The sequence below is a fragment of the Passer domesticus genome, chromosome 2 (genome assembly GCF_036417665.1).
Source record: "Passer domesticus isolate bPasDom1 chromosome 2, bPasDom1.hap1, whole genome shotgun sequence".
NCBI classification, from domain to species: Eukaryota; Metazoa; Chordata; class Aves; order Passeriformes; family Passeridae; genus Passer; species Passer domesticus.
The window spans coordinates 50523387-50541776 of NC_087475.1; the positions used below are offsets into that span (position 1 = coordinate 50523387).

Below are 18390 nucleotides of genomic sequence, written 5' to 3' on the forward strand. Positions count from 1 at the left end.
AAAGCCAGTTCATAACAGAACTAGAAAGGCTGAAGCAATTGAAATTCTAAAACATAACTACAGCTGAAGCTAACTGAGAGGAGAATGAGGATTTCACCTTTTTAGTACTGGCTCTCTGTGTTTATTCTCCCCTTCCTCCTATAAACTAAAAAATATTAAAAATTAATTAAAAGGCATTTCTAACTCTTTAATCATTCTATGTGTCTGCAAAGCCTGAGGCATTGCCTCAAATGCTACAACGAATGCAAAGCCAGAGAGCTTAAATACGAAACTTAGGAGAAAATCCACACTTATTGAATCCAGGCCAGCCATGGTGATGGGGATCTCAGCAGCAGCCACAAGCTGGGTTCTGCTTAGGGTGCAGAGAGCTGCAGAGCCTACAGCTCCTGGAACACTGGCACTGTAAAGGGCATCAGGGCAGGGTGCCAACATTGCCAACTTGACACTTTTTAAGCTGTGCCACCTATGGCAAGGAGGATCTCTGCCACAGTGCCAAGCTGCCACTGGAGTCAGGGCTGAGCTAGGATTAGAGTTATGGCTAGGCTCAGGGTTGAGTGAATGAACGAGCCTACAGCTCCAGGAACACCGGGGCTGGAACAGGCATGCCAAGGCCATTCTGGCAGGGCCACAACATTGCTGTTTCTACATCTTTCAAATTTGGACCACCCATGGACTATGGGCTCTTGGCTCATCAGCCCCAGTGACAAGATGCCATTCGGGTTCCAGTTAGGTTGGAGACAGCAAGAGAGCCTAGAGCTTCAGGCACATTGTGGGTGGAATATGCATGCCAAAAGGATCATGGCAAAGCCACAACATCTTTCACATTAGGGGCATGCATAGCGAAGGGAACCACAGCCACGGCGTCAAGCTTGGTCAAAGCTTAGGGAGAAAATCAATGTAATTGTGAAATTAAGTGAACCAAATGAAACTGAATGGAAGGGAAAGGAAGTGCATTTAAATTAAGTGAAACCAGTGAAAAGATTTGGCCCAATTATGTTCCATTTCATGTCTTTCCACTTCTAGCATCTTCTTAATTTCTCAAGTTATATAAAAACAACCTATTTACACAGAAAGCCCCCAACAATACACTACACTGAATGGCTCTCCGCCATTTTTTCCCTGTTTGAAGAAATCCCTTCTCCCTTGAAGAGCGTGCCTGTCTCCTGTCCGAAGCAAGGAGGTGAAGTGTTATCAAATAACATCCAGGTGACAGCCATGTCCTCTCCTAGCTATTGCAAAAGTTAACTTTGTCCTGGCAAGAACCAGGACAATTTATCTGTCATAAAGCCCACAAACATTAATTTGCATTGTATGATTTTCTCTTATTTTCCTTAATGACCAAAAGCACAGCTCAAGGTATGATTAGGAAAATATTTTTTTAATGACTGCAACCAGTGATGCTGAAAGCTGCCTTTCACTACTAAGGGCCCAGCCCCTTCCTGCTGTGATCTGTGCTTTTCAAATTCCTGCAGTCAGCATATACTATCACACCACACTCTCACATAAACCATACTAACCACAGTACCACCTAAAACCAGAAAGTAATCCTTCATACAGTTTCCTATATTTCTATTCTTCTTGGAGATGGGCTACAAGGTATGAACAGCTTTCCTGCTAAGCAGTCCATAGAATCATGAAATGGTCTGGGTTGGAAGGGATTTTAAGAACTATTTGGCTCCAACCCCCTGCCATGGGCAGGGATGCCACCCACTGGATCAGACTGCTCAGGGGCTCATCCAATCTGGCCTTAAACACTTCCAAGGATGGGGCATTCACCGCTCCTCTGGGCAACCTGTTCCATCACATCACTGCCCTCACAATAAAAAACATCTCCTATCTACATCTATCCACTTTTAGTTTAAACAGGTGTATGTTTGTACTTCCTTTATTCTAAATTACTCCAAGTGCCCCCTGGAAGTTTCCAACAGAAGAAGTGGATTTTGCTGAAAACAACTTCCTTTGCATGGTGGAAGACCACACAGCCAGTGGAAATCAGGAAAATACAAAAATTCTTTGCATTTAAAGCCAGTGTTTTACAAAACCTACAACTTGACTAAATTATAACGTCAGTGGGGAAGAGTTTCCCTCAGCACAGTGAACACAGAAGAGACCTGACCCCAGTCTGTATCCGTAAAGTGCTGCTGAAGCAGGGCAGAAGGAAACAAGGGATAAGTATCAAGTCACTTGTGGGTTAGCTGCCAAAGAGACATCACTTCTGCCAGCGAGACATCACTTCTGCCAGCAACATGAGCAGCAGTAAATAATCACTGAGCCAGACTGACAGTGTGTAGGAAAGTGAGGAGACTGCCACATTTCCCTCTCCAGCATGGCTGCAACCAGCCCAAGGCTTGCTGCTTGGCAAGTGAAACACTGCCATCAATTACTGACATTACAGGGAGAGGATGACAGAGGGTGAACATCAGTTTTCTTCCCATTTAATTTGTCAGGAATACAAAAACCTGACTTGAGTGCTGGATGTGAGTGTGGAGAAGATAAAACCAATACCCACAGTACACGGTGTGTCCAACCTCTTGGCCAGAACCACCAGTGAAGAAGCACAGGAGAGTGCTGTTCTCGTTACAAGGTAACTAGGCAAACACATCAAATTCTGTCCAATGCAACCCACAGGGCCAATCCCATACTGGCAGAATGAAGAAAGTTCATACTCCAATGCCAGAGAGACTGGGACAGCAGAACTTGTCCATCATTTATTTGCACTGGCTGTTGTTTGCCCAATCTTGTTTTGAAAAGCTGGCAGATGAAGGCCACTTTCTACCCATTCTAAGTGTTAAAACATGTCTCAGAGGTTCAGGACTTAGTACGGGCAGAGAAAAAACACTAGTCCTTTTAATCTGACTTAATTCAGTAGAGAGGGATTAGTCTGGAAAGAAGTTTGATGCACTAAACCTTTTAGGACTGGTGGAGATGATGTACCACAGTGCAACCTCCCCATCCCTATCTGTGGAAGTATCTTCCACACAGACAAACTGTTCAGATTTTGGTCAAATTTAGATCTAAAATGAAACTGAAACATGTTATCATCCTTTTGAGCATTCTCCTCACAGGCTGGTAGGCTGAACACTGAAGCTCATGGGTGCTACAAATACGTGTGGAAAATCCAAACTTAAGTCCTCATGTGGAAAATAATTAACCAGTAGAGCTGCACAGATCCATTTTACAAACATCCAACTAGAAACACTAGAAAACACTACTTGCAACCTCTTTTTAAAAGTTGTGTGGAATCACAAACCCGTCACTCGAGTCCAGGACCAGCTGATAGCTTGAAATTCAATTTTACAATTTAAGAAAGAATTCAACCTCAGAATATCTTTTGGTGAAGTAATCATCTATCACAGAATATATTCTGTGATTAAGGGATGCACAAGGATCTTCAAGTCCTACTCTTAAGTGCATGGCTCATACAGGGATTGAACCCAAATCTTGACATTGTTAGCACTGGGCTCTAACCAAGTGAGCTAATCTCAAGGTCAATCAAAGACTCTTCTCACTCTATTAGCTGAAGAGACAGAAGTTAATATTTTTAAAACTATTTCTTCTGGTCTCTCTTTTCTTAAGAAGAAAAAAGTCAGCAGGTTTATAAAAACTACCATTTACTTAGTTTGAAATCAGAGGCTTCAGGAACATCACAAAGAAAATTTCTAGTCCAACAAAATACAAGAGCACTGAGCATCTTCCCAGCATCACAGCACATTGTTTTCATCACTCTTGAATCTCCAGCTTCTCTCTCAAGCTTCCAGAAAAACCCCTGGTGATACGACCTCTTCAGCACCCATCCAAAATCTTATAGACCAGAGTGCCAATGTAGTTGTAATTTAACCTGCACCATGCACACCATTATCAGCTGAAGAAAACCAGCATAGTCCTACTAAGCAGCATAGTCTTTATTGTATTCAGCTCAGCCAAGGTTATCACTTTGCCGCCTCACTAATGGGCCTTGCCGATCTCAGTCATATTCCTGCTCTCTCTGGACAGCAGAGAAATAAATCTCCAGCAGAGCAGGCTCTCCTTTCACACAAGCTGCTGGAGTTTACTGAACAGCAGAACACACCCATGGGCTGCACGGGGAAGCCTTTTTCCCACGCTGGAGAACAGCAGTGGTGTTGCAAAGAGCCTGTTCCATCATGGGAGGTAAGAGGCAGGCAGCTGACTCCCAGGCTCATGGTCACTGAGTGCTCTGCATAAAACCAGCAAGGCTCTGTGGGAATCAGAGTTGCAGTAGATCTACATGCAAGAGAACAGGATTACAAACACACCTGTTTTGCTGCCTCAGCATTCAATCTGATCAGAAGATAAATGCACTTGCTGAATAGTGTAACCATTGTTGTTATTGTGGAAAAAAAACCTAGTGAAGCAGGACAGATGAGAGAAACAGATTAATACTTTGACTGCAAAAACCTGTGAGTGTAAATATCTGCTTCTTAAGGGATAACCAAAGATCATTTTTGCCCTTGTCTATTGTGATGTCCCAGCCTTGTGGGGAATGGAGCAGCCAAGATTCCTAGATTCTCATGGTCAAAAAGAATGACTAAAATCAGAGGGTCTGCAAAAACTCAAAGTTTTATAGTAGATTACACACTTGGCATGGAAAACAGTATCTTAGGCCCTGACCTATTCTATGTAAGCATATGGCAGTGGGTTTTGGATAGAGGGGTAAGATTTCCTAATCTTAGGAAAGAGAGAGAGGAAAGAAAGGCGAGAGAACCAGTCTTGGTTTCAGCGTGAGTCCAGCTGATGGGATGCCCAGGGTCCTGGGGATGCTACCTGGGTTTGGTGGGGGTAGCATCTTATAAATAGATTTTCCTGTCCTGAAGACACATTTTGCACTTTCTTTGCAAATGACTTCTTATGCATAGCCCTTTCCTCTGGAAAAGGGCCAAAGGGCTTCAGGGTTCTTTGGTGATCTTGATCCCTCCCTCCAGTTCATGCCCACTTCTCCTTCCTGCACTTGTACTTTACTGTGTTGTGTTGATCTTCAGGAACGAGGACAAGGATTTTATCCCGGAAAGTGCTGCACTACCTCTGTGTGGGCCCCTTCTCAGCCACATTTTGTTCTTTTTCACAGGTTATTACTAACAATCTGTGGTTGGCTCCACAGCTATCAGCTATTGCTGATTGAGACACACACATTATCTGTATCTTCTGGAATTCTATATCTCTTGATACTTTTATGAACATATTTCAGAGACCATAACCTTGATAAACTGAAGGGAATAATTCAAATGCTATCTAGTACTAGGTGAAGGGATACTTTGGCTTCACAAGCTTAACAAAGTCAGCACCTTCAATTGGCATTTTCTATACAATCCAGATTTATGAACAACTCATGATCTAGCAAAGACATGAGGATTAAAAGAATATATAAACAGTTTTCCTAAATAGGCAGCTTTCTTGGCTTCAAGTCAAAGCTGTTACAGAGAAATAGGATTTAAGAGGACATTCAGTGTATATGATACCAGAAGTATCCTATGTGGTAACACTATGTAGCTACAAAGTGCTATAGTCAGTAACCAAAAAGGGCATTAGTGTAAAAAGGCAAAATGGATACTGTAGCCTGTATATCCTGTCCTGTTTACCATCCACCCATATTTTCAGTACCAAAATGGCATTTATAAACCCACTTTTTGTTTACCATTTGCACAACATCACTAGAAGAAGGAGATTAACTGGAAAAGTTTAGGTGATGGTGAAACCAGGGTGGTTGGTGTAACACAGAAGGTCTGAACATCCTAAATATATTTGTACATTGATAGGGGCAACCCCCATTTCAGAATTACCTCTCCTTTATGGCTGAGTTGACACAGTATTGAGGGAGAGGAACACAAAACACTGCATTAGCAGGTGCTAGATGTGCCATGAACTATCACAGGCAACAGAACACTCCAAAGAACACTGAGCCCAACAGTAAGAAGCCAAAATCATCCAATTATTTCAATAGCAAAGAAGTGATTTGTTACTTTTTTGTTTACTTGCTGAGATCCAAAAGTACTTGTATGCGTGGAAGTTGTTGATAGAAACACATGCACATCTGTAATATGCATTTTTTAGTATTGTGAATAGCACAACTCGTGACTGCCACTCTGCAGTGCACCGTGCTCGATGGCTGTGGTTTATTCACAGACAGGAGCTGTGCCTGGCTGAAGGCTGCTTGCTCACCAACTTCCTCCATTGCAGTGGGGCTTCTCCTAAACTGTCTTGGGATTTTCCTCCTCTGTATGCAGACAGGAGTACACTGGTATAACTCCTGGCTTTTACAGCAAGCAGCACATATATATCTCATAGACATGACAGTTACCTTGGCAGGAACTAATTTCATTTAAAGTACCACATGCAAGTATAACTAGTGTTTCTCTGCAGGAATCTCGCTTACATGGGCATCAAGAGACAGCAGCTGTTATCTTTGCAGAGCTAGAGTTTGATGAAAGGCTGGAACTCTCATATCAATATCTGCCAAACATAGCGGCACTAATTGTAATTTTTGCAACTGACACTTCATGCTGAGAAATAGAAATGGAATGTCATCTTGTCCCCTTGCCTGTCAAGACACATCAGCATGGAAATCTCTTACAGGTGCTTCCCCAAGACAGGAAAATTTAGCAGAACCACACAGGGCTTTGGGCATGATCATTCCAACAAAGGCAAACCAAAACCTGAGTAATTATCCACAAAAGCTATGCAGCAAAATTCCATTATGGACCTTAACTCTTATTTGAATATATGCCTTATGAAAATAAATCCTTATACAGCCTCAGACTTTTTTAATGCTCTTCAGGATTATTTCTCCTGTGTTATAAAAATTCTCCTGGGAAAGTTTTGTGTTGCAGTTCACTGGGAGGTCTTTCAATCCAAAATGTCCACCCGCAGAGGTAATCTTGCATTTTGTGTTTAATGTGGGCAACAAGGCTTTATGTACAGGTATAAGAAACAAAACAAAGCAAAAACCCAAAAAAGGACATATGTACAATCTAAGACAGAACAAAGATAATCAATCTAGCTCTAGAAGTCTAAATCAACTTAAATGAACAAAAATAAAATCTAGACTAATAATAAGCTAGAAATGTCATTAAAATAAGTTAAAATTAGCATTTTTAAGAGTGCTAATTAACCACTGGAACAATTTATTTTGACACTTTTCATCATTTGCATACTTCAGATCTATACAGAGCTTCTTTCCAGCAAACACCACTGTTCAATACAGTTGTGTTCAATATGGGAATTGCTGGATGAGAGATTCTGATCTTTGTAGCCATACAGGCAGACCAAATATTGCAGTAGCCTGGTCTGAGCCCGAAATCTGTGAATTTTGGTACAGAAGGGCCATATACAATTGAAGCAGCAATAAACGGCACATCTGGTTAAGTGCCTAAGGAGATGAGCAAATTCCAGTTCAGGGAATCAGAAACACTTGTTCTGGCCCAGGTACTTGCAAAAGACCATTTAGGGGGGCACACTGTGCCAAACACAGGCCTGCTCTCACGGGGGTGTGCTCATGAGCTGCCCATTTGATGGCCTGAGCTTTTTCTTTCTTCTATTGCAAACAACAAAGAGAAACTGTAGGTGCATACACACTTGCACATGTTTGTTTTTTTTTTTTTTTTAAGTGTTTTTGTTCTCTGTACAATATCAACTGTTCAGGAGAACCCAGTAATTCCCACTGCACAATAAGGCAGGTCTTTGGAGTGTTTGTTGCCTACAGCAGGTACTTAACTGGCAAGTTTATTTCAAGTTGGTTGAACCAATTAAAAAAATTCTGCAGTTTTAATAAACTGATACCCCACTGCTCACCCTAGAACATCCCTTTTGAGAGGAAGCACTTTAAATCATCCTCATATGTTGTTTTATGTTGGTGCCCCTAGCTACCAAGAAGCGTGGGGCTAAAATGAAAATGCTAAAGTGCTTCCAGCATGAAGCTGCTCTTTGGTGTAATTATGCCTGCTGCTAATAAGCCTTCCATTACAGCCATGGCACAGGTTTTGCTAATCCATTACAAATGATTGGTTGGAATTTAAAACACTGCTGCAAGCACACCACTTTTCACACTGAGTTCACATTGTCAGATTTCAAACACTTTCCCCTTCCATAAGTGACAGATTGGGCCATGCAACAACAGCTATTACCTAAGGGAAGTGTTGAACTTATCACTTGAACTCTCCCTTGGGATTCACCTGGAAAGTATTTTATTGAAAATAACGAGACTGCCTCTGACCATTTCTGGTGTCAGTGTGAACTCCAAACTCAGACATCAGTTTCTAAAAATGGGCTTTGCTGCATAAATCCTGCCACTGATCAGCACTGCCTGTGGTATGACAGCTTGTGTGAACAGGTGAACTCATAGGTAATTCATGTTGAAATTTCTGACAAATCTCCTGTTATAAAAACTCCAAAAGAAACTCATAAAAACTAAGAACATATGCAGTACCTTGGACTGTACTCCAAAATGCCTGATTTGTTCATATATATTAGACATAACCCACAATGAAATGGGGAACATTTTCTATTTTTGAAGTGTCACTCTGTTTGAATCTTGACCTGTGACAGAGCTGTTACCCATAGACCACTCAGTTCCAAAGCTGCATTCAAATGTACACTACAATTAGTTGCCTGCAAGCCTAAAGAGAGGGGAGATTTCAAGAGTTCTCAAATAATTCCAGATTTTTTAAAAGCCAGATAAGTAAGTATTAAGTAAACAGGTGTGCAATAATGCAGGTGTCTACATGTGAGTCACAGTCTGCATGACTGCTGATGTCAGTGAAGCTTAGACAGCCATACACCTCAGCTAACAGTGGACATGTTCTCACCAGCACCCTGCACTGGGAGTATTGAACAGAGCACACAGCCTGAAATGTACTCAGAGTTTAGCAGCAGTGCAAAGTTCCAGCTCTCCTGTACACCCATGCATTTGAGGGCTGCAACTTTAAACGGCAATTCTGCAGCTGATGAACTGAGGGAGAGCAATTGGTTCTTCTTTCCTTGAACAATACCTTAAAAAAGAATCCAGCAAAATACAGCAAAAACCTCCACTAGAAATCATCTAGTTCATTTTTCTGCACAGGAATTGTTGTCATAGCCATCATCCTTACCTTGAGGTGCTTTAAGCAGCAGCTAATAAATGAAACAGGAAAAAAAAAAACAAACAAAACCAAAAAGAGCCCAAGAAGATGTCTCAGATTCACTTGCATATCACACCTCCATGATGCCAGGTGAGGAGAAAGGGCCAAGATTAAGACAAAGTTCTCTTACATCACAACTTTAGCACCTTTTAGAAAACACAACCCCTTTTATATGAGATTACAATCACAGAAATGGCTTTTTAATGTGCAAGGTGTACTTCCACAGTGCCATCTTGTGTCAATAACCAGGTTTGCTGAACTTGAGAGCCCAGCATGCTCTAAATACTTCAGGAAGGATCAAAACAGAAAAAATACAATATTTATTAGATGGGCTTTTCTGTCTGTCCCCCTCCAAGAGAAGGAAGAGACAAAGGAATTTTTGTTACTCACATTTGCCACTATGAATTAACAAGTGCAGATTTGTTGTTATCCTATATCAAAGGTTCCGTCCCTTCTCGGAGATTTCTCATGAGCAGCTCCTCACGGCACTGACTCCTTCTCACCACAGCCAACAAACTCCATCTCCCCTCTCGACCAGCCAACCTGCTCTTTTATAATACCCCTCTTAACTGGATCCAGCTGTGGCCTATTAAGGGCAGGCTTGTTCTTAATGCTTGATAATTAGCACAGCTGTAACTCCTTAGGGGCCAGATTACCTTCACTACTTGTCTCTATTCTCCTACCTTCTATCTAACCACACAGATTTGAAGGAGCTTGGTGGAAACTCAGCTTCAACTCTTCAAAAGTTTCAATTTCAGCTCTTTGAGGCCCACTAAATTTGAAATACCAACTCATTTGTGCACAAGCAAGCTAACGAAATAACCCAGCCTTTTTGCAGACATTTTGTGGGAAGATGAAATTGGAACCTGCATGGAAGTACTTGACACCATCTAGGAGAAGCCAGCCTGGCTTAGAGCATACCACTCCAGGCTGTGGAACATGAGTCAGGCAGCATTGCAGACCACAGGCTGCTGGATTTGCTTTCCTTCCATTTTTCACCACCAATTTCCATGCCCAAAGGATTCCCATGGACAGGAAACAGACTGGGCTCAAGATGCGAAAAACAGCATCACCATCCTTAAATTTTCTCACAGTTTTGCTGCACAACACAGTGCTGGCAGAGGGATGAACAGGCTAAGATAAATTCGTTGGTTAGAAGCTGAGAATCTTTGACTTGTGACCAAAACAAAAGTTTCTCTCGGTGTACTTCAAGGCTGGTAGTGGAGACTGTACGTATCTGGAATTTGGGGGCCAGAAGAACAGTGGTTCATTGGTTCATTATTGTAGATTTTGTCTACAATAAATGCAAGTCTGAAAACTACCATGTAGAGGGCCATCACAACATATTCATCCAAGGTATGTGCCTTAACAGAAAGCCAGACCTTCACAGCACCCAAATCAGATTCTGAATTTAGGGAAGCAAGCTTCTTCCACAAGCAGCAGAGAGGACTCTAGAGAGCTCTTTGAGCAGGCAGTGTCACTATAGTCTGTACTTGATGAGTATTCACATTGCAGTGCTGTCATCTGTGGTCTATCATGTCATTACTTACCACAACAGTAAAAACCAAATTAAACACTTTACCAGTCTTTAACTAAATACCAAAAAGCAGAGTCAAGTTTGGCCAATGAGACATTTTAGATTTTTATGATAATTTTTAAAGCAAAAAGTAAAAATAATGTTTGGCACTTTGTAATTCAGCAAGCAGCATTCAGTTACGAGCAGGAGAAATTACAGGAGCACAGGTGAAGTTCTCTCACTATGCCAAAACAGAACAATCTCCCTTTGTGGCCCCAGCTATCACAGCCACAATCTCTCTTCCCAGTCTGTGAGCTCCCCTACACACCACCCCCTGCAAAATCCCCTGAGAGCAAGGAGCACCCCAAGCTGCTTTGCAGCCTCACTGCAGCTCTTCATGGTGCCACATACAAGCTCACACTCAAGAGTCCTCCTACACCTGTCAGCTTCCTCTTCCTCAGTTTTACCCACAAAACACTCCCCCAAATTCCTCTGATGCACTTCCTATGCTTTTTCACTGCTTCCAAGGATATGGACACAGAAGGGTATGTAACGAAGCATGAAAGGATTTGGGGAAGCCACTGTCCAGAACAATTTGGAAGCCACCACTGAGACATAGAGCACATTCCAGCTGTGTTTTCAAGAGGAGCAGAACCTAACCCAAAAATATTTTTGGCATTTCATTTCTAGCACTAGCAATAGCAGAGAAATTTTGAGGAACATCCACCTCTTTCAATTTTTTTTCAGGGATGGGCATATAGTCTCACCACTGGTACTGAATACTCAAGGGAAAGAGCATGAAGAGTTTGATGAAAAAGCTGTACACAGACTTTGACATTGACTACAAAGGAAGAGAGAAAAAAAGGAAGAACTGTTTTCTTGCATATATTTATGTGAACAACTTAATCCTGTCAGAACAAATATTTTTCCCAAGATGAAAATCAAACAATTTTATATTTCCACACACAACCTTAGACATCTTTAGCTGAACAGAAAGGACAAAAACTTCTAATAAATGCAACATCCGATTTTTTATTTACAAATATATGGTAATTCAACAACCGTTCTCCACTCAATTTGCAGAGGAAAGAGTGATAGTTACATTTCCAAACAGGAAAAGAAAATGCTCTCTCTTAAATGGATTCCACAGAATATTATGCCAACACCACTGAGCAAATTCTGAGATTATTCTTTGTATTTAGGTTTCAAAAAAGCACATAATTTTAGAAACCAGCATATAGAAAGCAAACACATTTGTGTGCATTTAAATGCAGCTTCATATTAACCTAGAGAATTCACTTTCAGTATATGTCAAAAATAAAGACAGCAATTGCAAATATATATTTATATTAGCTATTTCTCTAATGCTCATTTCAAGAGCTTAGAAACAAAATACCCTCTTCATATACCATTGGAAAGTCAACTAGTTGATTATAAGCCTCAAAAATATTTTGAAGTTATTACTGAAAATATACTTATTCTCTCTTGTGCTCTCAGTACTTGAAGCTGAAAATGTGAAAGCATTTTTCTCAGCTATTTTCTTACTGCAATTACTTTCTTATAAATAAAAATAGTTACATGAAGAATACAAGGTATTGCTATGAAGACTAGACAAGCAAGAGTTACTCTTAGAAAAAAACCACACACACAATATATATATTTATAGATCTACATCAGCAGCAATCACCTCTTCTTGTATCTGCAACAGTGGTTTCATATCTTCATTTGCTTCACATGGAGGTTGGTTGTCCAGCTGTTAGGGAGAGACAAAAGAAACTGTAAGTAAAGTCTAGTTACTGAAGAACTTTTGTGACAACAATTAACATTTTAAAGTTTAAAATAGTCACTTAATAGTAAAAAAAACATTTTGAAGTTTCAAATACTTATTGAAAATGGTAACACACTAATGTATGCATTCTGAATCAAGCAATCCAAATTTAATGAACAATACAAATTTGAATTTAATCCAATTATAGCACTGCAAGTATTTCAGGCCAAGTCATATTCCACAGAACATGCACCTTACCAAATTCTTAAGAATTATTTTAAATTTATTAATTTTTAGTATTAGCACAGAGTGATAGTTTCTCTAAATTTACCCTTCAATAATGAAATTAAAATTTGCTAAATTACTATAATACTATAAAGAACTTTTTTATCCTCTCTGCATACCTCTGTGTAGGTATCTGCCAATACAGTGGTGTTTCACTAGAATGTTCCAAGTTTAAACCACAGAACTAATACAAAAATGTGCAAAAATATCACATAAAATTACATAAAATTGCAAAATGAACATTAATAACCCTACAGTTTATCAAACCTTTTAGCCAACATGCTCACATTCCAAACTAACAAATAATTAGCCAGGTTGATGTCAAATGCCAACTGCAAAACACAGGATCTCGCATCATAGGCCAGTACGGTCCTCTCAATGCATTTTCACTGCAGTAATTGCATAGCTGGGTTTTGTATTATTCAAATAGCTGATTTCAATTACTAATAACTAATTTGAATACTGTGTTCTGTACCTACAAGTTCTTACAACTCCTGATTTTACTTGTATCTCATAGAATTATGTTTTGAGGTGCCCACTGGCCCAAGTAGATGCAGTCTGAAGGGAAGGGAATAGAAACGTTTCCTCACAGATCAGCTCTGCTTCTGAAAGGCACTGCTGTGACTTTATGGGCTGTAACGTCAAAGAGAGACTAAATAGCAATTCATCCATAATAAAATTATTTATCCAACTCACCCAGCAATATTTCCCCCCAAAAGAAAAGACAGAGAAAAAAAATAACGTGAGCAAGCTCCAGAGTGAATCTCACACATCTGAGTGCTTCAAATAGGAACACAGTCACTTCAGTGTCATCTTGTCATCAACAAGAAGATACATTCTCCAAACTTTAAATTAGATATGGTTTGACCCAGTGCCCTGGATCACCTCCAGATGGAAGGGAGTGATTCTCTTCCTCCTTCCACTGACCACATTAGCCTCTGTGAATGCGCTATTACCCTCACGAGGTGTTGCGCTTTCTGGTTTTAGCTCGAGTACCACATCATCACCTCTGTGACTTCTCTTCATGGAAGTCAAAAAGAGCCTGCAAACAGCAACAGCATCAGATGCAGAGCTTCTCTTTTCCTGAGCTAGGTTTCACAGCCAGCAGCTGCCCAGTTCCTGCTCAAACACTGTAGCATGAATATCCTGTTCCCTTCACTGCCTTCCAATATGAGAAAAATGTGCCAGGCTCATAAAGAAACACGGACATTTTTCCCAGGAAGTAATTCAGAAATTATTTCCCTTCCTGGATTTTTATCATCCTATAGAATTTCACATTTGCTACATAAAAAAAAAGAGCTGTATGAAACTCCTGACACTTATCAAAATTAGGAAGTTGTCTACCATCATCTATGACAGCAGAAAAAAAGACCTAAATACCACTATACAAAGCCTTAACATCATGCTCCAGTAAATCAGAAGTCTGCAAACCATAAGAAGGAAAAAAATTATACTGCACCTTTTAATTAAGATCTGTAAATAAATCAATTCCTCCTGAACTTGTACCTAAATGAATAACCAATTACAGACCTATAATTCCAATAATAATAGCATCATAAAAAGAAACCAGCATTTGTGCCACCTGCACAAGATAAACTAATTGCTTTCCAGGTATGCATTAGGACTGAATTAAATACCTATTTCAGCTTACTTTTTAAGAAAATGTAGACACTTTTTCAAAAAGGCTTCTCTGTTATCAAGAAAAGCCCATTTAGCACCTGACAGCTCCTTGACACCACTTTAAGATCTATAAAGGAAGGAAGATGACTATACCATGCTGTTTGCTTGAAACTGCATAATAACAACTTGGTAAAATCAGCTACCAGTGAGTTAGAAGTTAGGAATGACTACCCTAAAAAAGACAGAAACTGGCAATCAAACCTTGCTGAACCTATTTGCTAATTTAAAGCTAAACTTGAAAGCTATCAAGTGGCTCAGCTGTGCAAACACTTGAGGTTGTACAGCACAAAGAACTACAGTCATGCACACTGCAGTTGGATTGCCTTACTTTTAAATCTGATATAGCAGTCGTTGCAGAAGAGTTTGTTGTTTCGGATCCTGACTTCAGCTCCAGAGCGGGATCCACCAAGGTCGCATCCACAGGCAACACACTGTATCACACATGAATAATTAGCAACTCCTTCCAAAATACTAAGAAACAAAAATGCTGTTCAAAAGCAGCTCAGATTAAGCTCAACAAAGCCTGAACCATAACCCCACAATCACTAGAAGCAAATGTACAACGATTAGTAGATCAAAATGCAACCAACCCTGAGGAAGTATTGTAAGGCGACGACGGGACAATGAATAGCAGAGATACACCAAGTAAGCAAACATAAAGCAGACGGTTTTTAGAGATTAGTTCATTTAATCTAATTTGAACTTTGGTTTCTCTGAAAACTAAAACTGCTTTGGCACAAAAATAAATTTTGTTCTTTAGATGGCAACAGGAATTTTGGCACAGAACACCTGGGTGTGCTACTTGCAGATTTCCATGTGGCACTACATGCTGCTGGTGTCCTCAGTCCCCTGGCACTCAAAGCAGAAAATACTCAGGCACTCCCAATTTCCTGGGTTTGCATCATCGAAACAAGTTCTGATTTGGAGAAATGGGGCTGATTTAATTTTTCTTGCATAAACACATAAGAGGCTTGACCAATGCCATGCTAACACTAAACTATTTAGCTACGGTAGCTAAACATGTACTTGCTGTGAATATGGACCACATCTGGAAAGAATGTAATCCAAAACATAATACTCCCCTTACTGAATTTATGAAGGACAGATAGTTTCCTTGCTTAACCAAGTAATGAATCTTTTGGATGGCAGTCTGTTCAACAGCTCATTAATTTTCAGAAATTTGAAAAACAGAAACTTGGCATTTTCTTATGGAGGTTATAAGCTACAGGTGGATTGTCTCACACAGAATACATGTCCTGCAGAAAAGGGAATGACAACTGATCACTATGGATTGGTCCTGTCTCTCCTGCTCAGGGAGGCAGAAAAAGGAAGAGCTTGGAGTCAATCCCTAGCAATACTGCAGGCGATGCACTTGAGCTGGCCACAGAAGACAAGTGTTCTGAACTAGGCACAGAAATCTCTTTCTTGGAGTCAGGGAAGAAGTAGGGTCCAACAGCACCTCCAAGTCATAGTCTAATTCCACATCTGAACTGAGGGCAGGGGAATGGGACTGCTTTGCTGTCTTTTGCAGGCAAATACTTATTCTTTCAGCTCTGTAAATGCCCCAAGCTGAGGGGAAATCATGTAGGTAGGTCCAGGTCTCAGGGCATGAGCTAGTACACTTAATAGGTGACTAGGTCTGAGAAGCATTAAAGACACCTTTTTGGTTTTTTTCTGGGTTTTATCCTGCCACTTTGAACTCTTCCAACATGCCTTCACTTGGAAAATAGCACATGAACACTGTCTTCTAAGGTTAACTTAGAAAGGATGGGTCATCTTAAATTATTTAATTGCCAGGGTCCAGGCAGAGATTTTTATTTTTTTTAAGAGGAGCTGCTTCCTCTGTGAGAAGTGGTTCAGCATTTTCCAATATTTTGCCACCTATTCAAAGAAGGAAATCTTTGATCTCACAGTCCATGTGCTCATCTTGCTTTTCAAAGTCCTACATGTTACCTCTGGAATTTAAGAAACACTTCTAGAGTTGAGTGCTAAATGCCTGCAAATGGGACTGCCTCATGGAAATATGCATGCACCACGCTGTCAAGAGTAGAAGGCAAAGCAGGTGATTAGTAAGAACCCCTGTGAGCATAACACTGAGTAGCCATGCGTGCTCCTGATTAGTTCCTGTTCCTTCACGATGTGACTCCCAGCTCTCACCTTAAAGCAATGTAAATGATAACAAAGACCAAGAGACTCAATGATCATGGCTGCTCCTTTGCCCAGAATGTTATTACAGTATGAACAGATTTTCTTCCCACTGACTGACCTAAATATAGAATGAAAAACCTTAAAACCAGCTTGAAAATGTTTAAAAGACAAAGAAGATTTATCAAATACTTTTTGAGATTAAAAAAAAAACACATGGGCAAAAACTGGACTGCTTCGGGAAAGTAAACTAAAAATTAATATTATTTAGAATAGAACTGAAAGCCATGGAAAGCTGAAGTATTATACATCAAATTTACATAGGAACAAGTTAAGAAATTCTGTGACATTCTTGGCACATATTTCATTGTATAAAATACCTTCTACAAATAAAAAGTGTACTGTTAAGTTTGGAGTGTAAGAACAAAGGTTTTGTGCTCCTGCCTTCTTAGTTGCAGGGAACTATCCAGAAGGCTAAGTTTTAGCAAGCACCCCTTCCAAGTTCCACCATCTGCACCTTGTTAGATAAAAGAAGGCTAGTCCTGGAGATAAAATATTATGTTAACTCTTTGAATGTAAACCATATGGAGGTCAGTTTCCATAGATCTACCAAGGTGTTAGCAAATGGAAGTGAGAACAAATAAGCAAATATGGTTAAGAAGGTAATATTCTTACATCATAAAGAACATAAAAGTCTAGCCTAAAAAAATAATAATGGGGTCAATTTATCACTAAGTGCCTGAGAGTGTAAGAGCTAGTGAAGTAGTGTTCACTGTTGTTATTTATAACACATGCAATTCTGTGTGGGATGATTCTCTGGAGTACTATCCCAAGGTATTTTTAAAATGTTTTAAGTACATAAAACAGCAGAGTTATCTACCCTACCACAGCTGAATTCCACTTTTGTTTCAAAATATGTTGCAATTCTTGCTTTCTCCTCCTAGATTAAAATCAACATCCTACTCTGTAATTCTCCAGGGTCATGGGTTATGAGCATTCCTGAGTGCTCCTCAAGATGATATTGACCACATGCCAGGAAGTGAGGAGGAGAGACCAAGATGAGGGTCATAAAGCGTGGGTTTCAGGAATCTTTTGTTAAAACAAACCAAGGGAAAATAAATGTCAGAAATGCCATCTGGAACAGGCTTTTGCTAATCATTTTGGTAACCAACACACAGCTTGGAGACTGCAGATTGATTATTGAAGTTCCTTTGTTTTTTTAACCAATGTCAAGCAGTGATGACAAACCTGCGGAATTTTCTGAGTGACTGGAGCAAGGAGGTAAAACCAGCCTGTACTTCCACTGTCCCCTCCAGCTAGAAAACTCCATACTTGTTAATCAATGCTATGGGCAAGAATACTGCAAGTCCAGCACATACAAAAAGTCTGCCTTTTAGTGCTGTCCAACATTTTTATCTTCCCAGAAAATGGGCACCCACTCACCTGCTGCGTGTCTGGGACCCTGACTGGGAAGCAGAGAGGGGAGACTGAGCCCTGGGAGCTGTCTGTGATGTGGAGGGGGCTCTTGCAGAGGTGGCCACAGGAGGTGCTTTGCTGGAGGAAGGAGTGCACATGTAGGCTCGGTTTGAAGTGGACACCGGGCGACTAAAATCTTGACTAGAAGATAGAGATGAAGAGGATGCAGACTGGTTCAGCCATGAGTGGTGCCTCCATGACCTAATTCCTGAAGAATCAAGATTGTCCAAAGACTCCCCTCTGTAACAGAGATACAAGCACCTCAAATGTAAATGGCAGTACAGATGGAGCAGCAGAGCTATATCCCGACTTTTTTAAGAGAAAGCCATTAATCTCGCGTTTTTCATATTTTCTGGGATTAATAGGTTTGTTTGATCACCCTGAGCAATATT

The 18390-nt window shown here is 40.4% G+C and overlaps 1 protein-coding gene across 28 annotated transcripts in view; it reads right to left on the reverse strand.

The window, feature by feature from the left end:
• Window positions 1–11656: 11656 nt before the first annotated feature.
• The window catches only part of LMO7 (LIM domain 7), a 131310-nt gene continuing 124576 nt past the window's right edge, over window positions 11657–18390 (reverse strand). For 22 of the 28 annotated variants that reach the window (XM_064408546.1, XM_064408536.1, XM_064408555.1 and 19 more), the window contains 5 exons: window positions 17966–18238; window positions 16535–16643; window positions 14706–14808; window positions 14157–14203; window positions 11657–12397 (listed from right to left, as the gene is read on the reverse strand). In XM_064408546.1, the coding sequence (XP_064264616.1) occupies window positions 14160–14203; window positions 14706–14808; window positions 16535–16643; window positions 17966–18238 (529 nt within the window). In that variant the 3' untranslated portion in view covers window positions 11657–12397; window positions 14157–14159. The remainder of the gene's footprint in view (window positions 12398–14156; window positions 14204–14705; window positions 14809–16534; window positions 16644–17965; window positions 18239–18390) is intronic. The other 6 variants (XM_064408559.1, XM_064408557.1, XM_064408535.1 and 3 more) reach the window with 3 other exon arrangements.